We start from the raw sequence: 25,532 nt of genomic DNA, 5'->3' as shown, positions 1-25,532 counted from the left end.
TAAGGTAGAGGAAGAGATAAATTAGGGTTTTTATAAGAAGGGTTTCACCACTAAGGAAGTTAGGAGGTGTATTTTTTCACTTGGAGTTTAGAACACATACAATTGAAGAGGCAACCAAATTGTTCAAGATATGATTTCTCACTGTTAGAAACAAAGAATTAAAGGTTTAGAATTTTATCATGGAAAACGTTAGGGATGTGTAGATTGTTTAAAGAGGTATTTTCCTAGGATATGATTTACACTATTATGTTAGTGCTTAAATCCTAGGTTGCCAACTGTGTTTTCATTTGGAATTATATATATAAAATCCTAGGTTGCCACTGTTGTATTCTAGAACAAAAGCCAAAGTTATAAAATCATGAATATGGATTTCACGTTTTTTTCATTGGGACGTATATATATTAAATCCATGAACAAGTCATATAGTTTTGCTCACCATGTTTTATTGGGGTTATATGCTATTAAACCCATTGAGAGACATATATATATTAAATTCTAGAATTGGCCACTGTGTATATCCTTGAACAAGTCATGGATCAAATCTTTAGTCATGAGGCTTTCACCTTTTCAATTGTGGTTATATATATATTAGGATGGCTGTTTGTGGTTATATATATTAGGTGGCTTTAACGTTTTCTTTGGGGTTATATATATTAACTTAAATCCTAGGTTTGCCCATAGTGTGTATTTTAGAACAAAGTCATGGTTATAGAGCCTAATTCATGTTTAAGGTTTTACTTTTTGTTTAGGACATATATTAAAACCTAAAGTATTGGCTGTTGCTTTTGAGTTTTGATAAATTCAAGGAAACATACTTTTGGGTAGAGATGCTTTGCATCAGTGTTATCATTTAGTTCAGCAAAATATTTTCCTAGTGAGTCAGTTTGTATAATTCGATAAGCTTTATATTTTGTGGAGGATATTAAGTAATTTCCATGGTTGATTATAGGTCCTATTTAAGAGTGTTTTGAGATTTTTGGAGGTTGTTTCGGTTGGACTTTCAGAGTGATTCAAGTGCTGTAAGTAATTATGTATAATATGCACAAGTCTTGTTCTTTAGGTTCTTAGAAGTCAAAGGTTTTCAAAAGTTACGTTTTTAAGCTTACATTATCTAATGTTTATCAAAAGCATTTTTACATCATTGAAAGAGAAACTTCAACCTTAAATAATGTTTTAAAGAGAAACTTTGAATTCTAAATAACGTTTTGAACATTCGAATCTCATTTAAAAGATGATTTCTAAACTAAACTATTTTCAGAAAAGAATTGAGTTTCAAGACAAGTTTTCTAAAAATGGTTCTTGATCTTTAAATTTGTTTAAAACCAAGTGATTTCAAATTCATATTCCATGGATTTGGGTCGTGACAGTGTATGGTATCAGAGTCGGCTCGGTAACCCCGTGTGGGCTCAGAGACACTACCCCACATATTGAGCTCTAACGAGGACGTTAGAGATTTAAGTGGGGGAGATTATGATGCCCCAATTTGATTGATTGTGTAATGTGTGTGGTGTGTGATAAGTCTCACATTGGGCATATACTAGGTTGAACTGGGCTTTATTAATAACTATAAAGAGCCTCAATTGTGACTAGTTCTTTTGAGGTATAGCGCAGATGTGACGCGCTTTTCCTTGAGTTGTTACATTGATGGTCAATGAAAGAGGTAAGAGGTGTGCATGGTTGTAGCTTATGGAGGAGTGTAAGAGCAGCTTGGGATAGATTTGTGGAGGTTGTAAAATATGATGTTGGGGATGTTAAATGTGAGGTTTTTACACAATAAGTGGCATGGATAAATCTTTTTGAGAGAGCTATACCCAGAGTTACATGTGATTGTTGAAGATAAGGAAGCCTCAGTTCATTTTTGTTTAGAAGGCAAGAAGGTAGGACCCACTCTTGGAATATTAAGTTTATTTGTGATTTCAATGACTGGGAGTTAGAGTCAGTGGTTTCTTTGATATTTTGTATTCCAACATCCCAAATAGGGCTGGTCCAGATTGAACAAGGTGGATGTTGAACAGCAACAGAAGATTTTGATGTTCTGTCTTATTATGAGGTCTTGATAGGCTCTAGTGATTTGCTATGGTGACATGGGGGAAGATGTGGACTTGGTGAGTCTAATGAGGAGAGGTATTCCTATGGTAGAATGGTGTTACATGTACAAGTGTAATTGGGAGACTGGACCACTTGTTTCTATGTTGTGAAGTCACTTACAATCTCTGTGGCTTCATTTTCTTTGTAGTTGGGGTGGAATTGGTTCTGCCAAAATGTGTGTTTGATCTTCTAACTGGATGGAGGAAAGTAATCTAATTTCTTGGGTCATAGAGAATTTCAATCTATAATTAATTTTATTGATTTTCTAAATCTCAGATTGTAATTCGTATATGTTGTAATTCTGTAGAGCTATCTCACGTTATCACCAAGTGTGGATGAGGTAGTTCCTTTTTTTCAATAAAATTTTTGATAATGAAAGAATGTATTATTCTGATATCCCTAATTGTCATTCACAATTTACAGTGAGTTAGTGCAAATGTGCGTTCCAAAAGATTGGCATAGTGTGTGATTGAACATATGCTTTCCTGTCATAGTCTAATTTATATATCTTTATTTGTTTTGATTCTGCAGGTAAGGCATCAAGGACTCTCAGCTGGTGGTGTTTCAATCCAGGAATTGCCTTGGAAGAATTCCACAAGTTGGATGTGGGCTCAATCATATTGACATCTGGGACGTTGTCTCCCATGGATTCATTTGCGCAGGAACTGAAATTGTAAGTGACTCTTATGCTAATTAGGTTATTCCATGTTTCGCAATTTCTAAATAGAAAATGCAATATTGGTTATTCAGAGAATTTCCTGTTCGGTTGGAAAATCCTCACGTCATCACCCCAAGTCAGATATGGGCTGGAGTTGTATCAGCTGGCCCTTCTAGTTGCTCTTTCAATTCTTCTTACCGGAACCGTGATTCTGTAGAATACAAGCAAGAGCTTGGAAATGCTATTGGTATGTAAGATAACCACTACAAATGCTGCTTTTCATAGGCTGAAGGTGTTGTTACTTATTATGACGCCAATGATCCAAACACCGCCTGTTTTGATAAATGTAAAAGGTTTATTGTTTATTTAATGAAGGGAAATCTTAGAATGCATGGTCCCTAGTTAAAAGGTGGGATTATTTGATATTCAACTAACATATCTGTATGGGATATGTTAAATAGCTTTGGCATGTTGATAACTCACAGTTGATGTGTAAAAGATATATTGGTAGTACAGTGAGGTTTCAATAGAACTTTTCATTCATATCAGCTAGGATAATCTTCTAGCTTGCTACTTATCAAAAAAAAAATGATAATCTTCTAGCTTGCTAGCATGAGCGCAGATAACCCTAGAAAGTTGGGGTTTTTGAGAAAAAAAAGAAAAAAGGATAGAATATTAAAAGAAGTAAAAGTCAAAACCAGCTATGTTTTAATATTTCTATATTCTGGAGGATGGCTAATTTGTCGAGGATCCATAGCCCAATTCCAAAATTTTGGGAATAAGGCTTTGTCGGTTTGTTTTTGTTGTGTTCTGGAGGACAACATAATTTTCTCCCTTAAAAACTCAAGTGGTTCATAACTTTTTAAAAATTTAGGCTTTGCACTGAATTTTAAGCATATTCCCTTATCAGATTTGAAGTTTATTCAAATCGGTAGCCTGATAATTGTTGACGCTCATTTGAGAAGTTATGCTTATATTTTTGTCTTCCAGTAAACTTTGCTCGAATTGTACCCGATGGACTGCTTGTATTCTTTTCGTCTTACTACATTATGGACCAATGCATTGGGTGCTGGAAGAATATGGTAGGGGTTTGAATACTTGAAAGGGTGAAATCTGTTTGCTTTTATTTCATGAAAAATCATGTTCCATTTTTTGTAGAGTCATGCAAATTCAACTACAATATGGGAAAGAATCTGCAAACATAAGAAACCTGTGATAGAACCTAGACAGTCTTCAATGTTTTCTTTGTCAATTGAGGTAACCAACATTACCTATATATCCAATTAATTTTGTCACATATATATATATAAGTACACTGTCTTCTCTTTTAGTCTTTAGGTAATCCATTTGGTTTGGTTTTGGCAGGACTATATGGCTAAGTTGAAGGACACCTCAGCTTCTGGTGCAATTTTTTTTGCTGTATGTCGTGGGAAGGTATGTTTTTGACTTGGCCTTTAAGGAAAATATTTGTTTGTTATGCATTTGCTGACTTCTAAATTTTTTTGTGGACCAATTGGATTGGATGAAATTTGCTTTGCATGTTTTTGACTATCATACAACCACTACGGGGTATTGGAAGTTTCCAAACTTTATGTGTATACGATGCTTTAAAATTGTTAAATAGAAATTATGTTACTCATCTGGCATCATTGCCATCCGGGGATATTTTCAAATAATTTTTAATTATTATTATTATTTTTTATGATAGTCTCTGGAGTGCATGATACACATTTAAAATTGACTAGCTCCAAGATGGTAAGTAGAGATGCTGTAAAGAATCATGAATCTTTGTCTTCTTGGCTTTAATGTTTATATAGACGTACGTGTAAGTTGTAACACAAAAGTTTTTATTACTAGGAAGTGCATATTTTGAAGAAATGGCATGTTGCACGCACAAGGCAGTGCTGATGGATAATGTTTCATTCGTCATTAGCAAGTTCATTTGATGAGTCCTGTATTTGGCAATATTTATTGTCTACTACCCTCAAAATTTTGTGAATTGGTGCTTTTATGTATTTTTTGGATCAATAAAGTAGTAAATGTTTTATTGGACAGAAAAAAAGTGAGGCTACAGTACAAAGGGAGTATGCTATGGAGCACTCAAACAGAGAAAAAATTAAAAAGATAAAAACAAGTCAATCAAGAAAAATGCTATCTAGGAAAGACAACAAATCAAAACCTCAGTTAGGGGGAAGGAGAGAAATCCTGGTTCAATGCTAATAAATTTTTCCTTTAATTGCGATTTAAGCTGGGGTACTGAGGAATCTTTATTTTCAAAAATGCGAGAATTCCTTTCTCTTCCAACAATCCACATTAAACAAGATGGAATCAGACTCCAAATTGCCAACCTATCACTCTTAATCGGAAGACCAGCCCAACCCAGCAGCGAATCTGACACCAGTCTAGGCATCGCTCAATTCACACTCAGAGGACACCACATGAAATCCCATTGCTCTCTTTGGTCCTTGTATTTTGAGGCAGTTGCAATATGTTGCCTTGAAATGTTCTGTTTGGTGGACTTCTTTGGTCATATACTCTTGGTTACATGCTTGCTGAGTCGCCCAATATTGTGAACAACACTGTTAGTATATATAAGTATTGGGAGCGATAAAACTTGTAGTTTCAGTTGTCATCTTCCTGGCTAGCAAGTAGTTTTAAAGTTAGATTTCAAGATCTTTCCCAAATTATTTAGCATTTCCTAGATTTTCAGAAAATGAACTTTTTCTTTGGTTGGCTGATGCTTCATTTCTTGATGCAAATTTGGCAAGCATAATAAAATATGAAGGTTATATATCTGCTATGTCTTTTTTAAGTTCAAGTCCATTTATGACAGCTGATTCTTATCTGTTATTTAGGTAAGTGAAGGACTAGATTTTGCTGACCAGGCTGGAAGAGCTGTAGTCATCACTGGTATGCCATTTGCTACGATGAATGATCCTAAGGTTTGATAATCTTTTTGTCGTTTTCTTTTTCTTGAGACTTGATTGTTCCTTGCTCTTTTGCATATCATGCAAATCCTTTGCCATTTTATCTATACTTAAAGAAGCTGCAGTGCGACATCTACTCTGTAAGGCATTTTATGATTCATCTGCATGACTTTGACTTAATACTTTATAATCAATACGTGACTTTCAAATATCTAGACCGGGTTTTGCTAGCATTTTGATTTCAATTTTTGGACTCAAAGTTAAACTTTTTAATGTTGAGAGAGATATATGTAATGCTTAGCTCTAACCATTGCTGTTCCTGAAGTTAGCATTCATTTGTGATGGTGATAATTTATAATAGTTGGCCCATTGTTTGGGGGCTACACCCTTCTATCTGTTTACCAAATCTTAATATTTATAAAAAATGAAAACAATAACAAAACCATTGATGTTTAAATGTTAGCTTCTTCATAAGTGGCTGGTTACAACAATACATTTTCAATCTTAGTTACCTGAGCCTTCATCATTTGATCTTAATTATTTTCAGAAGATGGGATAGCATTATTGTGCATAAATTTTTTGTGGCATTCTTTAATTGACAAGCAGGGATATAAATTTCATTTTGCCATATTACATGGAAGTCTTTACATACACAAGTAAAGTCATGTTAATTTATTATGGGTTCCCATTTCTTTTAAGTCAATTAGTTTCACAACATATTAGTTTATATGTTCTTTATTACTCATACATCTATAGGGTTTGCTTTTTCATGTTTCTGCATTTGGTTTAGGAAATATCCTTGGGTGCTTGCCATTGGAGTTGGCTATCATGTTTGCTATAATTATAACACACTGTGTTTTCCACAAATAATGCAAAGTTTATCCATTTGCTGGGACCAGGAATACTTAAATTGTAACAAGTGAATGTCATGATTGATCTTTTTTGCCGTGTAGTTACTTAAATAGTGCTGCCATGAATCTTATGCTTATTTTCACATATTAGCTTTGCTCAACTGATATGAGAAGTAAATCAGGTTCGTTTAAAACGTGAGTACTTGGATCAAGAGGGACAATCCCAAAGCAAAGTGTGTAAGGTAATCATTTTACTGCTTGATTGAGATGTCAATTTTAAGTACCTGATGTTTTTCCTTAGGTTGTGTTCAGTTTGTAGGAATTTAAGGTGAGAATTTAAAGTTATTGAGAGTTATCAAAACTATGGGTGTTTGGTTAACTAATATTGTGGAAGTTCTGAAAATCTCAGGATATTGCCATTCCCAAAATTTATGGGATAATAAAGTCTCAACTTTTAAGAATTTTATTCTTCTGTCTTGCACTTAATTAGAATTGTAACAAATCACGCTTAAAAGTTAAAACTAGTTAACATTTCCTATCAAGTTTCACCTACTATAATGTGCACCTTATAAATCACATTAAAAATATTTTTCCTTATTAGGTTTCGCCTACCATAATGACCATGTGGGTTGTTTTCTCAACATCAAACGTTCATTAAACTCTCAAGATTTCTAAAACTAGTTTTGAGCTACCAAACTCTGAGATTGAATTTTAAATTCTTAGGAATTTAAAGTCATGAGAATCTTAAATTCTAAAGAATAAAAAATCTTACCAACAAAACATGCCATTATTGATTTTGACAATTGCTTTACCAATTTTTATTTGACTTTGACTTTGACTTTGTAGGTTCTAACCGGAGAAGATTGGTATAATCAACAAGCATCACGAGCTGTGAATCAGGCTGTTGGACGTGTAATCCGTCATCGTCATGATTATGGAGCTATTATTTTCTGTGATGAAAGGTTTTTCTTTCTGTTGGTTCTGTCACTTTGGTCTTTAATTTCAACAGAATGCACATGCATGTGACTTAGAAAAAATATCAGGAGATGATCATTTTCTTATTTGTCTTGTTTTGTACGACTTGTCCTTTTTTAAACCTTAATTTCATTTTATTTCTCTTTATTTAGTTTATATTTTATCTTCACAACTTATAGATAGTGTCCATAATATCATCAATTCATTACCTTAGCAGATATTTTAGAATGTATATAAATAATGTAATATCCACTTTACCTGGTTGTAAGCCATTTGCTATGTGTTTTAGAATCTGATGGCCTTTTCATTGTCCCCTCCTGTTCAAAGAAATATTGGGGAAAAGTAAAAACTGATAAACTTCTGAACTATCATTCTAATTCTTGACTATTTGACATTCATCAATTTTTTCTTTTTAAACCTTGTACAGAAGCTTCATGGTTGGATTCTGAACTCAACAAATTTTGTGAATTTTCTGGAGCTGATTTTTCTTTTGTCATTCTAATCTTTGTTGAATTTTAAGCTCTAGTTCAAATAGAATCTCCTCACCCTTGTAAAGTGCAAGGTGGAATTCTGCAAAAGATATTTAACCACCTGTTTGGAAAATATGCAATACATAATTACATGCAAAATGCAAAATGATCATTATTGTTTCCAGTCACTGAGAAGGTTATGGAAATCCATCTTGGACTTTGGCTTGCAACCAATTAATGCCTTTCTCATCATTATTATTTTTTATTGATGTGACTGTTAAATTTTAATCTTGACATTTACGTGTATATATATTTTTTGAATTATGCTTTTTCTTGTGAGTTCTAAACAGGTTTGCACACCCATATCGACAATCCCAAATATCACTTTGGATACAGCCTCACATCAAGGTGTGTTGTCATCTTTTGGAACAACCTTCTGAATTTTGATCTCCAAAGCTCTAGTGCTAACTCATTTCACTCTTGCAGTGTTACTCCAAATTTGGGGATGTAGTTTTTACATTGACCCGGTTTTTTCGGGATGCAGGAGCTCGAGGTTCTACTCATCTAAGGTTAATACAAACAGAAAATAGAGGTAAGTATCTTCCTGCTAAAGAACATGACCAGTTTCATTGTTTTTATGACTTTTATATCTACCTATGTATTCCCCTAGAAGTGTCGGGGAAATATATATGTAGGTTGGATATTATTTTTCTCAGATATTTGAAGTTTATATTGAGTAACTATGTGACACATTGTTTTATGAATGTTTTAAGAATGAGGGCTTTCTATACATTATGCATTGCAGACCCAAAAAATATAGATGTGTCTGTGTGCTCATTTGGCTACCAATACATACAAAATGTAAAAGATTCTTGCCTTTATGGGTAATAGATCTATTTGAATGGATTAGATCAAGAAATAATCTTAACAAAATATATAAATATGGGTACGTGCAGTGGGTTCACCGTCGTTGTTCTTTGCTCTTTACTAAAATTTCTATTATCTACCAAAAAAAAGGGTACTTCCCTTTCAGTCTTTTGATATTGTACTCTCTCTCTCTCTCTCTCTCTCTCTTGCGTGTGCGCACACACACACACCTGAAACAAAGATATCAATAAAGGGTCCAGTGGCTATCTGTGACACTTTCTGTTGCCTGGCTGTTCTGTAGTTAGAAAGTAAAGCTATTTGATTGCAAAGTTATAGGCATGTGAACTCTTGGTGTTTCTAACAAAGACATCCAAGGTTCAATCCTCTCATTCCTAACCATCAACGTATCAAAAAGTTAGACTTTATTCTTTAAAAAATAAGTTATAGGTATGTGAACTGAAAAGAAATATCCAAACCCCGATCAGTTAGATTACTTGCATCAAATTGCAAGCTTCCCATTAGCTGGGTCTGCCTTACATTGTTTGGGTTAGCCAGAAATAATTTTAACAAAATATATAAAAATGGGTACTGCCCTATCAATCTTGATACCGTACTTTCTCCCTCCCCCCCACCCCCTCCCCCGCTCTCTCTCTCTCTCTCTCTCTCACACACACACACACACACACAAAACAAAGATATCAATTAAGGGTCCAATGGCTACCTGTGGACACTTTCTTTCTCCTGGCTGTTCTGTAGTTTAGTTATAGGTATGTGAACTGAAAGAAATATCCTAACCTTAATCTGTTAGATTGCTTGCATTTTACAGAAAATTGCAGGCTTCCCATTTGCTGGGTCTACCTTATATTTTTTGGGTTAGTAACGTCCTGATCCTGTTGCTTTTACTGGAATAAAGAAACCAGGAGCCAATCACATACAAGCCAAGTCTTCACTTAGGTCTTGAACCAACTTCAATCTGGGAACTTAAGATTAGGTTTAGGTGTTTGTTACAATTTAATGGCTGTGTTAGAGATATTAGGTTTACGTGTGTAGCCCAAGAGGCCCAATTATATTGTAAGCACATTTATGCCTAACCCTAGCTCTCTCTCCCTATAAAAACCCTACTTAGGGTTTATTATAACTAAGTGAATTGATAATATAGTGAAGATGTAGCTGTCAAGGATTACTCTATGTGGATGTAGGCCGTTAGGCCGAACCACATAAACCTTGTATTCTCTCTCTTCTCTCTATATTCTCTTTCTCTACACTTCATAAAATCTAACATGGTATCAAAGCCACCATCCTATGGCCATGGTTTTCTGTCCTTACAGTGTGTTCAATAGCAGTCTTTGTCTTCCTTTGTGTTTCTCCGCTGCGTTTGTCTTCTCCAGCCTCACACTATTGCAGTCAAAACTCTTTGGTATAGTCCAGTTGCCGTTAGAAGTGACCACTGTCTTTCACAAGCCACTGTCATGGAGCCTCCTTTCAACCACCACCATCAAAGAGTTGATCTTGACCCATTTTTTGTTTGTCTTCCGCTGCCATCAAAAGCCAAAACTAACTGCCGCTGCCTAACACACGACAATACCATCATCTAAAGCCGTGGCTGTGTTTCTATTGCATTCGGCACCAACTGTGTTGGAAGGGACCAACAAGTCTATAACTATTGTATTAGTGGCATTCTGGCCGAATGATTTATCAATGACTTAAAGAATCCTCTTGGCTTGTGATAACAAGTATTGACCACCGACTGTCATACCAATAGTATTGGGTTGTGATAATTAGCAGGTTCAACGTGTCCTTTATGTATGCAATTCACTCAATCAAGAATAAGTTTGCATTTTTAAATATACAAGGCACAGTTTGATTTGCAAATTTTGGATCTTTTGAGATTATTTTCTACTCCGCAAATGGGTCTTTTGCCTTCAAATCCGTGGCAATAGTTGTTGAAGACCACCACATCAGCCCTAGTCAAGTAAACAATACAAGATTTTTTTTTTATCGCTACAATCCACTCTACAGAATTATCCTAATTTATTTCTTGTCATGGATAGCATATGGACAACCTTGACAATTTTGGTGATTTTGGCTATATTTAATGCGCACATGCATCTTTCGCATCTTACTGGTAGCCTCTAAAGGTATAATTTGTATTGTGCTCTTCATTGAAATTATTGACTCGTTTGGCTTTTGTTCAAGCCTTAATCATCGGTTGCATCTTGCTTCAAGCATCACCAAACATTGCTTGATTCAGCATTTGACCATTTTGACTTAGATCATTGATAAGAGTTGAGTGGTTATTTTTGCGTAGATTCTGATCTTGGGATCCGTTTGTCCATTTGAGGCACCCAAATCACATGAATTGACCCTTGTCTCTTTCGGTTCAACATCTACGACATCATCACATGCTTCATCACAGCACCTTGTTTGCCAAAGTTCCTCAAGCCTTCAATGTAGCAGTCCTCAGGTCATAGTAGCCCCTCCTCCTTGGTCACTGATGTAGCCTTCTTCGGCCCTTATTATCTCGTGGCAGTCTTTTATAGTTGTTCGCTGTCATCTTCAGCAATTCGCATGTTCATTATCCAGTCTATTTATAGTCGTCTTCATGGTAATTTTCAAGGCATCTTTGAGGGATCTTTCTTCATCCTTGCAAGTTACATTCTTACCTCAAGGTTCCATCAAGCCTCCACCTTGAGTTTGAGAGGGGGTGTTAGAGGTATTAGGTTTATGTGTGTAGGCCCAAGAGGCCCAATTCCATTGTAAGCCCATGTATGCCTAAAACTTGCTCTTTCTCCCTATATAAACCCTACTTAGGGTTCATTGTAACTAAGTGAATTGATAATATAGTGAAGATGTAGCCATCAAGGATTACTCTCTGTGGATATAGGCCGTTAGGCTGAACCACATAAACCTTGTGTTCTCTCTTCTCTCTATACTCTCTTTCTCTACACTTCATAAAATCTAACAGGCTGTTTTGTCTACAATGACAATAATAAGCAAGTATTAGACCCCAAACTGTGGGGTCCACTTTGGATCCTCAACAAAGTAATCAGGGTTGGCCACACACCCCAACTTGTATCTGTAATTCATTCATAAGAAAGTGACTAATTTTTGTATTGGTTTCCATTCTACAACAACTCTCTTATTTCTGGGCTTGGGATTGGTTGTGAACAATATATATGATGACACCATGCACAAACAGAGGTGGAGTTTATTGGTTGTTTTGTTTACTTCCCAAAATTTGAATTGAGCCATTGGCTTGTCATTTGTGCCCTTCCTATGGCATGTGTATTATTAAAGCTAATTTTCTGTAATAATGCAGCCTATTTATGCTGTGGCTAATGCTATATGTTCTTTCATAGGAGAAACAAAAGAGACGCAACCTGAGCAGCCTCCAGAAATTTTTTTCACCCTGGTAAACCCTGGACTTTTTATCTGTGAAGATGTTCATATTTAGATGTAAAAGTATTTTCTGATAATGCTATTTCTGTGAACTATTTCTTGGTTGTCGGAATCTTCAGGCAACACAAATGAGTCAAGATTCTTCTGTAAAGGCATTGTCTCCCATATGTGACACTAAAAGAGGCAATAGTTCAACTTCAAGCCAATTGGGAGAAGTTCTTCCTGCTAATCGCTCATCTCTTTCTCCCTTTAAGAGTCAATCTTTAATTTTGAAGCGTCCAAGTGATCTTATCAGCAATGAGAAAAAAATTTTGATGCCTGGAAGGAAAAATATGCAACATCATGAAATAACTGATATGACTGGTTATTCTATATTAAATGAAAAACCAAGCAAAGAAAAAATTATAGAACCTTGTTCTGCTAGGAAGCGTAAATTATTAAACATAGAAAATGCTGTGATGCAACAAATTGAAGTTTCTCATGATCAGTCATTTGGTGCAAAGAAGTTTGAAACAACTGGCCCTTTGGGTATCAATTCAGTTAATCTTGAGAATTTGCAAAATTCTGATGGCATCAGCACACAAAATACTCAAGTTGGTTCATCAGTACTGCATAAAGATCAAGGAACTTCTCAAGAGAAGCAAGCTCAGTTTTTCAGGCAGAAGAACAAAGGCATTCAGTCCAACCCTCTGCCCAGTGGTAACGAGGAATCCAGGGGATCTGCTTTTCTGATTCAGGTGAAGTGTTTTGACAATATAAAGTAAATTATTTAGTTTATGTGATTGTTCCTTTGTTGTAAATGAGAAATATGTGGCAAGAAACTGGACAGGAGGCTGGCTTCTAACACAACAAGAAGAGCTTCCACTTGTTAACCGCAGAATAATTGAACTTTTACATGGTTATTACTTATTGGTGACTTGAAATGTTTCTGATTATATGCCATTTTGTCATCATTTTCTGTAATACTTCTTGAATCTTCCCTCCCTTCTTTGCATGCCTCCTAAAAAAGCATTTCTCTAAAGCAAGTGGTTTTCTTGGAATTTTGCATTGGATGCCTGAACCATATTGAAGCAGTCATGTTTGTTTGTGTTTCTTCTCTGAAACCAATGAGCTAGAGGCAATTCTTTGACTCACCAAGTTTTTTGTATTGCTTTCTTGTTTAAAATGTCAATTAAGAAAGTGGTTTTGGATTTTGTTCAAACCTATGCCTACAGGTTAAAGAGAAGCTTAGTGCTGAAGAATATAAAAAATTTGTGGAGTTTATGAAGGCACTTAAGTCTAAAGTAATGAAGATAAATCAAGTTTTACAATCCATTGTGAGATTATTCTCTGGACCAGAGAGGCTTCATCTTCTTGAAAGGTACTCATTGCTATTTGATTTTAATACTATTGGCGGCAATTGCCTATGTGGCTTTGCATCTAAAATTTGACTTGAAGGCTGAGGGTTCTTCATAAGGTAGTACGTTCTATTAATGCCATGATTGACATTGATTATGGATGCTATTATTGATGGCATAGGTTGGGTGCTTCGTTCAGATACTAGTGTTAATAAAATTCTTTTGGGTTATGATATTGATATTTAAGGACAAAAAAAATATTTACTCTTTCATTTGTGTATTGTGCTTTCTAAATGTTGCTAATATGGTATGATTGATAAATGTTTAAGCCTGAAAATGACAGATGTGACACCTTTTATTTGTTGTTTTTCTTTTACATTATGCATAGAATGTCTCCCCTTCCCCTAGTCTTTTTTGAAAATTGAAATATCCAAAATTATCTTCTTCATACATTTTGTTTCTTATATTCAATAATTTTAGCATTTGTGCTCTCACCCTTGCTATCGTCATTGTGAACAGGTTTAAGGACTATCTTCCTGCAAAGTATCATTCTCTGTATGAGCAGCATCTTGAAACAAATAATGACAAACTTTGACGTGCAGAATTGCTCTCTGTATTTTATCCAAGTTTTTAACTTTTGTCCAATCTCAAGTAAGCACATTGGGTTTCTAGATCAATATATGAGAGGGATTGGGTATTAGCAGGATAAAGGTTGAGTTTTTCAATCTTGAAAATTCTGGTTTCTCTTGAAGGGGAAAGGTTTAATATTTTGCTTTCCACGTATACGGTGCAGCTCAAATAATCAGATAACCTTAATATCCCCATTGTAAATTTGGCTTGGAAAGCCAAGAGATCCGTTTGATGCAGATGAATTGTGTGAGTACTTTTATAGTTGTGGAACTTTGTTTATTAACTGAGATTTGCAATTAGTAATTACATTTTGTGTTCGGTTGGTAATTTTTTGTTGGGCTCACCCACAGTTTTGATGGTTGCTTTTTGTCCAGGAGGAAAAGTATACTTGTGTAAGCAACTCTTTTTGTATCGTGGCGAGTCTAATCCTATGCTTTGTATGGCTTTAAAAGAAAGTCTGTAAGCTAAAAAAATGCATGGGAAAAAGGCAACCTCAACTATTGCTTGTGGGCATCCACAATACTTAGTAGTGCAAGAGAGTTTGGATCGCCATGAATTGTTAGAAGAAAGGAATTGAGTAACATATGCATGATTATACTAGCAATATTTCTCATCGAGAAAAGGTTTTCTTTTGGTATTATTATTACTAGTTACTAATCTGTGCGATGCACAGGAAAATCTTATGAAAGTATAGTTTGTACATTAAAGCTTTTTAATTTTACATGAACTATCATAGTTTTAATAATATTTGAAAAATAAAATAAAAAGTGAAAACTCAAGCCAATTCAAGATGAACCATTGCAATAAAAAGGCAATCCTCCCATTCATTTTCAGCAAGCGATATCAAGTAAAAATCACATTTGCACAAAACCTAAACAGACATCAACAATTTTACCAAGTTTTTTGCTTACTTCATAATAATTATGGAACACCTTGCAAGCTTTAATCACCGCTGGTACATCATTGATGTTGAAGTTTATACATGTTTTGCAAGTGGTATTAAGTTTTAGAGTTTTATAAATGTGGCAGCCAAATGATACCTGGAAATAGATTCTCCCAAGTATTATAACCCCTACCCAGAGTGCTTTTGTCCTAGGGAGACTCATTACAGACAATGTATTGGTGGCCTACGAAACTTTACATACCATGCACTCTCGGAAAAAAGGCAAAAAGGGATCTCTTGCATTAAAGCTTGACATTAGTAAGTCGTATGACTGTGTTGAGTGGCACTTCCTGCAGGGTATTATGGCAAAGTTGGGTTTTCTAGTCACTTGGATTAATTGGGTAATGGGGTGTATCACCACACCTTCTTTTTCCATTCTTATTAATGGGAAGCCATATGGCAACATCAGGCCATCTAGGGGGATCTATTAGGGTGATCCCTTATCACCATACTTGTTTCTGTTGTGTGCGGAGGGTTTTACTTTATTGCTGGCAAAGGCTGAGATGGACAGGCGAATTAAGGGTGTGTCTATTTGTAGAGGGGTGCCAACAATCTCAAATTTAATGTTTGCAGATGACTATTCTCTTTTGCTGGGCAACTACTGGAGAGGTACAGGTGATCAATGAGATGCTACAGGTTTATGCTAATGCTTCTAGCCAATGTATTAATATGGAGAAGTCATCGGTTTATTTTAGTAGCAATACCTGTGGTAACCATAGGGATGAGATTGTGTCACTCTTGGGTGTAAGGGAGGTGGATCGATTTGACTCTTATTTGGGTTTACCGACATTGGTGGGTAGAGCAAAATACCAAACTTTTTCTTTCTTGAAGGATAGAGTTTGGAAAAAATTGCAAGGTTGGAAAGGGAAGATGTTATCCAAGACGGGGAAGGAAGTGCTTATCAAGGCAATTGCTCAAGCTATTCCTACTTATAACATGGGGGTATTTCAATTACCGGTGAAATTGTGTGATGAACTCAACTCCTTGTGTGCTAAATTTTGGTGGGGGCAAATAGGCAATGAGAAGAAAATTCATTGAAAGAGTTGGGATTGTTTAACTCAACCAAAAAAGGAAGGGGGTATGGGCTTTAGAGATTTGAGGTATTTCAATCTTGCTATGTTAGCCAAGCAAGGTTGGAGGTTGCTGAAAAATCATGAGTCTCTAATGTTTAAATGCTTCAAGGTCAGATATTTTCCTCAATGTAATTTTCTTCATGCAAAAGATTTTCCAAACAGTTCTTTTGTTTGGAAAAGTATGGTGGCTGCCTTACCAATTTTGAAGAGTGGGTGTTGTTGGAGAGTAGGGAATGGAGAGTCCATTGAGGCAATTAAGGATAAATGGATTCCAAACTACCCTTCAAATAAAATTCTACATCCGGTGCATGATATGGAGGAGGGCTGGAGAGTATCAGATCTTATTGACTGGGACATTCATGGGTGGAAAAGGGACATCATTATGGCACATTTTAATCGGGAAGAGGTTGAATCTATTTGTAGAATCCCATTGAGTCGAAGGGTTGTGGAGGATTCAGTGGTATGGCTGCATAATAAGAAGAGAGAGTATTCAGTTTGGTTTGGGTACCATCTTGCACGACAGGTGTTGAGGAAAGCTGGTTGGGCCGAATCATCAAATAGGAGTGGAAGGCAGCAGCTGTGGAGCACGATATGGAAGCTGAAAATACCTGGGAAAATTAAAATTTTTGGCTGGAGGGCATGCCATGATATTCTTCCCACATAGATGAGTTTAGCAAAACGAAAAGTTGTGTCGGAAAGCTTGTGTCACTACTGCCAAAGGGAACCCAAGGATGCTATTCATGCTATATGGGGGTGTGGAGTAGCCCAAGATGTTTGGGTAGGAAGCCTCACCGTGTTGCAGAAAATTCGTACTAACCATTGTGATTTTTTGCAGCTTGTTGAATTGTTGGCGGACAAGTTAGATACAACGGAGTTGGAGCTTTTCTTTATCCAGTCTTGGCTCATCTGGAATCAAAGGAACGTGGTTGTCCATGGAGGCTAGATGAAGGACCCACGGTGGCTGAATAAGAGGGCAGCTGAACTGTTAGACGAGTACAAGAAAGCACAAGCAAGGATGGTTATCTCCAATGCAACACCAAGATGCCACAGCTGCTAGCAGCCCCCTATGTAGGAATTTCGATGCAGTGGTCTTCTCTTATATAAATTGTTCTGGTGTTGGCGCAATAGTTTGAAACCATGAAGGTGAGGTGATGGCTGCTATGTCGGCAAAGGGTGAGTATGTGCACAATAGCGATGAAGCAGAAGTTTTGGCCTGTCGCAAAGCCTTGGAGTTTGCTATGGAAGTTGGTTTCTCAAACCTGGTAATTGAGGGAGATAATTCAAATGTCATGAAAGCACTTTCGGTACCTGCAGTAAATAATTCCTTGTATGGGCATGTAGTTGATGACATTAGATCTTATTTTTTGGGTTGGCAATCTGTTGGTCTTAGCTGTGTTAAAAGGGAAGGGAACATGGTGGCTGATTCCTTAGCTAGATTTGCTAGGAACATTGTGGATGCTTTGTATTGGATGGAGGATGAGCCCCCACTTGTTGTAGATGCTTTGCATTATGATCGTTTACATATTAATGAATGAGTAAACCTTTCGTAAAAAAAAAAGAAAAAAAAAAGAATATATATATATATATATATATACTGTGTGTAACAACATTTAAAAGGAACAAATAAAAAATAAGTGTACTCGTTGTTTTAAATTATCCATTCATCTTAATCAGAATTCAACAAACTAGATTTGATAAAATAGTTTTCAAATGAATAAAACTTTATAAAGCTTGAGTATAGTTTCCTCTTATTTGCAAAAGTTTCCACCTAATTCATCCAAAAAAGTCTAACTCCAATTCCAAATGCCATGTTGCTTAATGTAAAGTTGTAAACTGTTAGCTTCTCATCTTTTTTAGGAATCCATCACCTCTTCTCAAAGGCATCATCCTAGCACACTGAGCCTTCACCATCCCTATTAAACTTTAGCCCAAGGAACTATATAAAGATGCTTGAATCCCAAACATACTAAATAAAAATCCAAAACTTATCATATGTATTATATCCCTACACTTTCTTAATAGCCAAACCGAAATTATTAAAAAAAAAAAAAAATACAAACTTGCACACAATGATACAAAAAGAAAGAGAGTGTTTTTAAGATAATACCCAATTGTGATAATCAGAGTCCACTAGCAGCCCATGTAAAAAATACTTGTAGTCAACAATAGTGCAATGCAATCTGCTAGATAGATTAAGATCATTCACCCAAAAAAAAAAAAAAAGTGTGAAATAGGAAGGGACATACATAATAAACTTGAACATCTTAGTAAATCCTATGAAAATTTCAAAGTAATTTGACTTTCAAATTAAAATTTGCTAGAGCACACATCAAGGAATTTAGGATTTTGAACAATATTGAGTCAAAATCTGTAAAAATGATCAAAATAGTCCATCAGATTTGTGTAGACAAATCATCAAATTTAAATGGGATTAGTTCTAAAACTATTAACATCAAATGGAGGAGAAAAGAGAACTTCATGGGAATGAAGATAAACTCACTCTTCTATGTTTCGCTCATTGCAAGTAATTCTGAAAACGATGCATACATCTTTAACTCTCATTGCACCTTTGCAGTTAGACATAGAAAGATAGAAGAAAAATGTTTAAATCAAACTCAAACACTTCAACAAAATAAAATAAATATATAGAATAGATTAAAAACCATCTTTTTTATAGGAAGTAAGGTTAATTTAAAAACACAAATTGGTCAAGTTTTAGATTACCAATATTGATGCGGCAAAAATTAGTAGAGATCGTCATTGATATCAACGGCAACAATAGCTCCTTAAATCTCAACCATTTCAAATAAAAAATTTTCTCACTTTGAGTAAACATGAAAAATTCATACCAAAGTTAACAAAATGCTTAATTGGACATGTGAGAACTCTAAAAGAAAACTGAAAGAAGCACACTTAGCAATTTTTTTTTTCTCCTCCCAAATGAAATCTCAAGGTAGCTTTGATTATACCAAAATGTGCATAAATATTAATTATAGTTGTTGCATGCACAGTAGTGAAGTTGTCTAATATTGAACAGTTCCATAGTGGTGCACACTACACAGTACACTCACTTGCCCTTCCTGCTTGGTTTGAATTATAGTCTTTTATGTTCTAATATTATTGGACATGTTCAATAACGTATTGGGCTTTTCGTTTTCTGTCTTTCAAAGATGTTAACCGACAGTGAAAAATGCTAAGAGCTTTGTAACTTAGAGAGAATATCTAATCTCATAAAAGCGAAAAACAAAGGTTCGAATCTCCCTCTATCACTTAGTATAACAATTGTATCATTTATAAAAAAAAAAAAAAATTGACAATGAAGAATGAAGATTGTTAGGACATATGTGATTCACTTGTTAGGAACATATGTCATTATTTTATGTAATTGGCTAATCTTTTGACAAAACGCACTTTACTTGTATTTGGGTAGAACTAGGATGTGTTTAATACTTTAAGAAATTTTGTTTCAAGATCAAGTGTTGAAGTCATGCAAGTCTGTCCAAGATTCAAGTGTGAAAAGTGTCTGTCATTAAAGCTCGACAGCTAGCTCGATAGCTAGCCATCTATCGAGCTTGAAGAGCTGTTCTAGCGTCGTAATTGATTTGTCATTGATTTGTTGTTATTGTTTTTGCTATTTGTCCAAATATTTTTCTTATTATCCAAATATGTGCATTTTTTTTTATTATAGATTTTTCTTGTTATCTATTTGTTGGATTTCTTGAGTCAATTTGTAAAATTTTGGGAGAGGGGCTAAGTATATAAATTTCAAAGCCAAAATTAAAATTATTTTTATTAATATATATATATATATATATTTTTTTTTTTTCCAACGTTGGAGGGGGGTGGCCCCCTCAGCCCTTGAATAGTTCCGTCACTGAATATGATCAATCATATATATTTATATATCATACAATGGCCGTAGCCTTAATTCAACAACCCAAAAAAAAAAAAAAAAAAAAAAATCTAACAGCCTAATGCTGATGAGTGAAAGCCCCCATTGTTTAGTTTAAGGAAAAAGAAAAAGTAGAAAAAGCAATACGACTGCAACGTGGAAAAAGCGAAGAAGTAGTCTCCGCCGAGTGGTAATTGGGTCCTAGTGTTTTTATGCATGACTCACGAGTCCATACTCACTAGTCCATACCGTGTCTGAATTTTAAATAGCGGTTACGATTTATAATAATTCTTTTCTGACAGTCTAATGAGTCAAAGCCCATTTTAGAAAAGAAAAACAATCTTATCTGGCCTCTATCCTTGTGGGCCGGTTATGGTGCTTCTTGTGTCTCCAAGTAAGTAAGCCCCAAATTATCCAATTATTAAAAAAAAAAAAAAAAAACACTGAAGTTTACCGACTTGCCGTGTGGAAAAGGAATCGTATGGTTTACAGTTTACGTTATGACTCGCGAACGAGTCACGGGGGTATGTGGAAGAGCTTTGGCTTACCGTGTGGGCCCATTAAAAACAAAAAGGGTGATCAACCATTGGAAAAAGGCATACTGAGTGGGAAAAGAGAAAAAAAAAAAGGTTTGTATTATTTATTTATTTATTTATGCATGCATGAGCAATTGAGTCATCATCATTGACCTGACCACTGACCAGACCAGTCTATCTAGATTACAGTTTGTTCAAACTTGAAAAAAATTTGAGTAATGCTATATACACATAAAAATGTACAATTTTGTTTTATAACTCGCCACATGACGAGTTGTGAATGGTAAAAGTGTGTCCTCACATGGCTCACTATCACACATCTACCAATCACAACTTACTTATAAAATCAAAGTAATAGAAAATGTTCATGGATGAGCCAAATTAGCACTATTCAAACATTTAGATATAAAAACTGAAGCTTGTAAATAGGAAAAATAAACTTTGATATCTCATAAGCGAACCACTTTATCTCAAAGAGATTGATTTTACTTGGAACTCGTATTTATCGATTTTGTAATAAAAAATATGTGATGCACATAAAACAAATGTTTAAATTTGAACTTGAAATTGAAACTCCTAGACGAAAATTAACAACTCCGCTTTTAAAAGGACACACAAGATCTCTTTAAATTAAAATAAAAAATAAAAAACCCATACCTTCAAAACACTCAACCCGTTAATTAACTACCCTTGGCTAAATCTCAAGTTCCACCACCATAGTTGTGCAATCCCCAAGTAGCCTCCAACAAAAGCCATTATGGTCAAAGCAAATCAGCCACTATGAAATCTTAACCCAAGTATTAAAACACTGCGATTCAACAAATTTGAACCTTTTCCACTTTTCTACCCTAATAATCACAGAAGCATACCATTAAAGTCACAAAATTAGAAAAAAAAATAAATTAAAAGAGATTTTAATAATGTGAAAACGATACCTCATTGTACTATTTCTTCTTCGAGATAGATTGCTCAAGGATTTGCTTTTCCACCTACAATCCTAGAAAAGAAAAGAAAAATAAAAACCTAGTAATGTTTTATTACACAGTGTAATCAAGTTAGAAAAATAAAATTACAGATTTGGAATTGAAATCAATCAATGATACATAAATCCAAGAGAGAGTTAAATACACTTAAATTGTCCTTTTTGCTAGAAGAATTTATAAATTTATCTCTCCAAAATAATAAAGAAGAATTTATAGATTTATCTCTTTGCAATAATTATATAAGTGACATAGAGAAAAAGTTGGGATAATGATAAATATTTCTTTCTTGAAGGAGCAGTAATTGTATGTGGCTAAGGTGAATTCAAATATCAAACACATATATTGAATTCTAATGGATTGTGAGGTGAACCTTTTTTTTTTTCGTGTATTTGATATTTGAAAATGATGTAGTGGGAGTAGTGAGTTTTATTTTACGTATTTGTCCCTAACTTTTATCCATGCTTTAAACGTAAGGCGTATGATCATTTTTGAACCACATAAAATAACAAAGAGTCTAACATGGATAACAGGATTAAATGTCAGCCAAGTCTGCTAAGAAATGGAATTGTTTAGAAGAGATTAGGAATGTGGTAAAGGAAAAAGAAAAAGTAGAAAAAGCAATATGAATCAGATGATTCCTGCAACGTGGAAAAAGTGAAAAAGTAGTCTCCGCCGAGTGGAAAATGGGTCCTAGTGTTTTTACGCATGACTCACGAGTCACGAGGCAGGTAGCTACTTCTACTCACTAGTCCATACCGTGTGTCGATTCTAACAAGAACTTTCACTTACCGTGTTGGTCATCCTTGACCTGACCATTCCAATCTAAGTATTAGTTCACACTTCAGTGATATATATTCATCGTTAATGCATGGCTTTCGTTTCATAAAAATCCACAAGACTCATCATTAGCATTGCACTATCAGTAAAATACTCCATGATGATTAATTATAATCATACTGTTTTTGTATTTCTTCTTTTGTCCTTGGGGATATTCAAACTGGGTTCATGCATTGAAAATCAGAGTCAGACTAATAATGTGGCAGTGAAATGCATCGAAAGTGAAAGAGAAGCACTTCTCAAATTCAAGGAAGGCGTAATTGATTTTCCAGGTAAGCTTTCTTCATGGGTCGATGAAGATTGCTGCCAATGGAATGGCGTAGATTGCGACAGCGAATCAGGTCATGTTACCAAGCTCAATCTTAGCAACCCAGCTGGACGTCACAGGCACTATGAGTATGACGGAAATGATGATAATTATCCCATTCCATCAGATCATCCCGCTTTAGATGCGGCTAAAGCATGTTATTATTGCAGGGATGCTGACCGGAGTGAAACTTATTCTAGGGGTAGGTAACTTCTTCTTTGATTCACTTTAAATATTTAAAGTGAATGACTTCAACGGTATTTGAATTCCTGAATTTTTTGGCATGCTAGAGAACTTGATGTATCTAATCTCTCTTATATATGCATCTCTTTCAGGGTCTAAAGTTAAAGCATCTGTTAAAGCATCTTTTTCAGGGGATGTTAAAACATCGGTTAAAGCATCTTTTTCAGGGGATGTAAATGCATCTCTTTCAGGGGAGATTAGTCCTTATCTCGGCAATCTGTCGAGCCTGACGCATCTTGACCTTGAAGGAAACTACAATTTGTCTACCAAAAATTTGAATTGGGTCTCAAGTCTCTCTTCTTTAGAGTACCTGTATTTGGGGGGAGTGAAGATCAATCATACCAAAGCAGATTGGCTGCATGCAATTAACATGCTTCCTTCCCTTCTGGAGTTAAGTTTATGTTCATGTCAGCTTGAACACCTTCCATCTTCCCTTGATTTCCTCAATTTCACCTCTCTTCATGTCCTTGATTTATCATACAACTCATTTAAAACCTCCATACCTCAGTGGCTGTTTAATCTTACGAGTCTAACAAAACTTGATTTGACTTTTAGCAATCAAGGAGGAAAAATCCTTGACTCATTTGGGAGACTTGGAAGCCTAAAATACCTCTATCTCGGTGGTAACCACTTTTATGGTTCAATTCCAGCTTCTATTGGCAATTTGTCATCCTTGAAGGAGTTGGACCTCTCATACAATGAGATGAATGGAACCATTCTAGAAAGTTTTGGGCAACTCTCAAAGCTAGTCAATTTGTATCTCCTAGAAAATTCTTGGGAAGGAGTCATAACAGAAGTCCAATTGATGAATCTCAAAAGCCTAGAAGAGTTTATGCTAACAACAAACAAAAGTCAGTCTCTAGTTTTCAATGTGACAGAGAACTGGGTTCCTCCATTCAGCCTTAAATCTCTTCATCTAGAAAGCTGTCTCATTGGTCCCAAATTTCCTAAATGGCTTCAAGTTCAAAGTGAGCTTACCTATGTCATCCTAAAAAATGTTGAAATCAAAGGCACCATACCTGAGGAATGGTTCTCTATGATATCTTCTAACCTCACCCACTTGGATCTATCCAATAATCAGATAAAAGGGAACTTGCCGCACCAATTAGTATTTCCAAATGTGACTAAGCTATTTCTACAAAGCAATTTGTTTTCAGGCCCTATCCCATCAAATATTTGTGATCTAATGCCAAGCTTGCAATATTTAGATCTTTCAGAGAACTTCCTCTATGGTGAAATTCCTTTGTCCATATCGAAAATAGAACATCTTAATATTCTTGTCCTCAGGAGAAATAATCTTTCAGGGGAGCTCCCTCATCATTGGAGCGAGTCACAAATGGGCTTGCTCGTTGTGGATATTTCATACAACAACATATGTGGAAAAATTCCGAGCTCAATGGGTTTCTTAGGAAACCTTTCTATATTAGTGTTGAGCAACAACAATCTTAGTGGAGAAATTCCTTCTTCCTTGCAAAATTGTTCTATTGTGAGCATGGATTTCGGGGGGAATCGTCTCTCGGGGAATCTTCCGTCATGGATACACTCAAACATCTTCATGCTACGCCTACGATCAAATCTATTCAGTGGAATCATCCCTAAAAAATGGTGCAATCTTCATAAACTTCACATCCTAGATCTTGCACAAAATAATCTCTCTGGGAGCATTCCAAATTGTTTCAACAATTTTACTGCTATGGTTGATAGCAACACCTTAGAGTCCAATCCTATTGAGAACTATACAGAGGAAGCATACATAATGACAAAGGGAAGTTATTATAAATATGATCGCACTCTCCAACTAGTTACCTGCATTGATCTTTCAGGGAATAGTTTGACTGGAGGAATTCCTATTCAAATAACACGCCTCACAAGATTGGGCACGCTAAACTTGTCAATGAATCATCTAATCGGAAGCATTCCTAAGAATATAGGAAACATGCGGTGGCTAGAAACACTTGATCTCTCAAACAATAGACTTTTTGGACCTATTCCTGGAAGCATGTCGTCTTTGACTTCCTTAGTACACTTGAACCTATCTTTTAACAACTTGACAGGAAGAATCCCATCTGGTAATCAGCTCCAAACACTAATTGATGCAACCATATACAAGGGAAACCCTTCGTTGTGTGGGTCTCCTCTTCCAACCAAGTGCCCAGGAGATGAAACATTTGATGGCCCAAGTATTACTGGTGTTGATGACAAACATGGTGGAGATGATTATGAAAGGATATGGTTCTATGCTAGTATCGGACTCGGGTTTGTTGTTGGATTTTGGAGTGTTTGCGGCACCCTACTATTGAAGAAGTCATGGAGGCACTGTTACTTTTGTTTCTATGATGACATCAAAGATAGGATAGCATTGCTAATTGCATTGATAATAGTTCATTTGAAAAGGAAATTTGGGTTGGAAAAAAATTGAAGTTTGTAGATTGGAAAGCTGGTTTAGTTCTAAATTTGAGGTATGCATGTGTTTTGTGAAATCTTAAGATGTAGAAGATTATTTTAATTTTTGTTCA

The 25,532-nt window shown here is 35.4% G+C and overlaps 2 protein-coding genes and 1 long non-coding RNA gene across 12 annotated transcripts in view; 2 read left to right on the top strand and 1 right to left on the bottom strand.

Annotated features, from left to right (window-relative positions):
- Positions 1–25,532, top strand: part of LOC126725516 (regulator of telomere elongation helicase 1 homolog) — a 117,708-nt gene that overhangs the window by 11,673 nt on the left and 80,503 nt on the right. For 2 of the 8 annotated variants that reach the window (XM_050430282.1, XM_050430281.1), the window contains exons 9-21: positions 2,620–2,761; positions 2,839–2,993; positions 3,737–3,828; positions 3,905–4,003; positions 4,112–4,180; positions 5,602–5,688; positions 6,707–6,766; positions 7,371–7,486; positions 8,320–8,377; positions 8,456–8,561; positions 12,196–12,248; positions 12,355–12,972; positions 13,450–13,595. In XM_050430282.1, coding sequence (XP_050286239.1) covers positions 2,620–2,761; positions 2,839–2,993; positions 3,737–3,828; positions 3,905–4,003; positions 4,112–4,180; positions 5,602–5,688; positions 6,707–6,766; positions 7,371–7,486; positions 8,320–8,377; positions 8,456–8,561; positions 12,196–12,248; positions 12,355–12,972; positions 13,450–13,595 — 1,801 coding nt within the window. Of the gene's footprint in view, positions 1–2,619; positions 2,762–2,838; positions 2,994–3,736; positions 3,829–3,904; positions 4,004–4,111; positions 4,181–5,601; positions 5,689–6,706; positions 6,767–7,370; positions 7,487–8,319; positions 8,378–8,455; positions 8,562–12,195; positions 12,249–12,354; positions 12,973–13,449; positions 13,596–14,091; positions 14,532–14,576; positions 14,930–25,532 lie in introns of those variants that run through there. The other 6 variants (XR_007655475.1, XR_007655474.1, XM_050430279.1 and 3 more) reach the window with 6 other exon arrangements.
- LOC126725517 (receptor-like protein EIX2) overlaps positions 22,404–25,532 on the top strand; it is a 92,277-nt gene continuing 89,148 nt past the window's right edge. For 2 of the 3 annotated variants that reach the window (XM_050430286.1, XM_050430287.1), the window contains exons 1-2: positions 22,404–22,975; positions 23,109–25,475. In XM_050430286.1, the coding sequence (XP_050286243.1) occupies positions 22,564–22,975; positions 23,109–25,435 (2,739 nt within the window). In that variant the 5' untranslated portion in view covers positions 22,404–22,563 and the 3' untranslated portion in view covers positions 25,436–25,475. The remainder of the gene's footprint in view (positions 22,976–23,108; positions 25,476–25,532) is intronic. The other variant, XM_050430288.1, reaches the window with a different exon arrangement.
- LOC126725522 (uncharacterized) overlaps positions 23,505–25,532 on the bottom strand; it is an 88,368-nt gene continuing 86,340 nt past the window's right edge. The window contains exon 3 of the long non-coding RNA XR_007655483.1: positions 23,505–23,590. This is a non-coding gene — a long non-coding RNA (uncharacterized LOC126725522). The remainder of the gene's footprint in view (positions 23,591–25,532) is intronic.

This window comes from Quercus robur, chromosome 5 (genome assembly GCF_932294415.1).
Source record: "Quercus robur chromosome 5, dhQueRobu3.1, whole genome shotgun sequence".
NCBI classification, from domain to species: domain Eukaryota; kingdom Viridiplantae; phylum Streptophyta; class Magnoliopsida; order Fagales; family Fagaceae; genus Quercus; species Quercus robur.
Note: the sequence above shows the minus strand (reverse complement) of the source record. Positions and strands in the feature narration are given on the sequence as shown.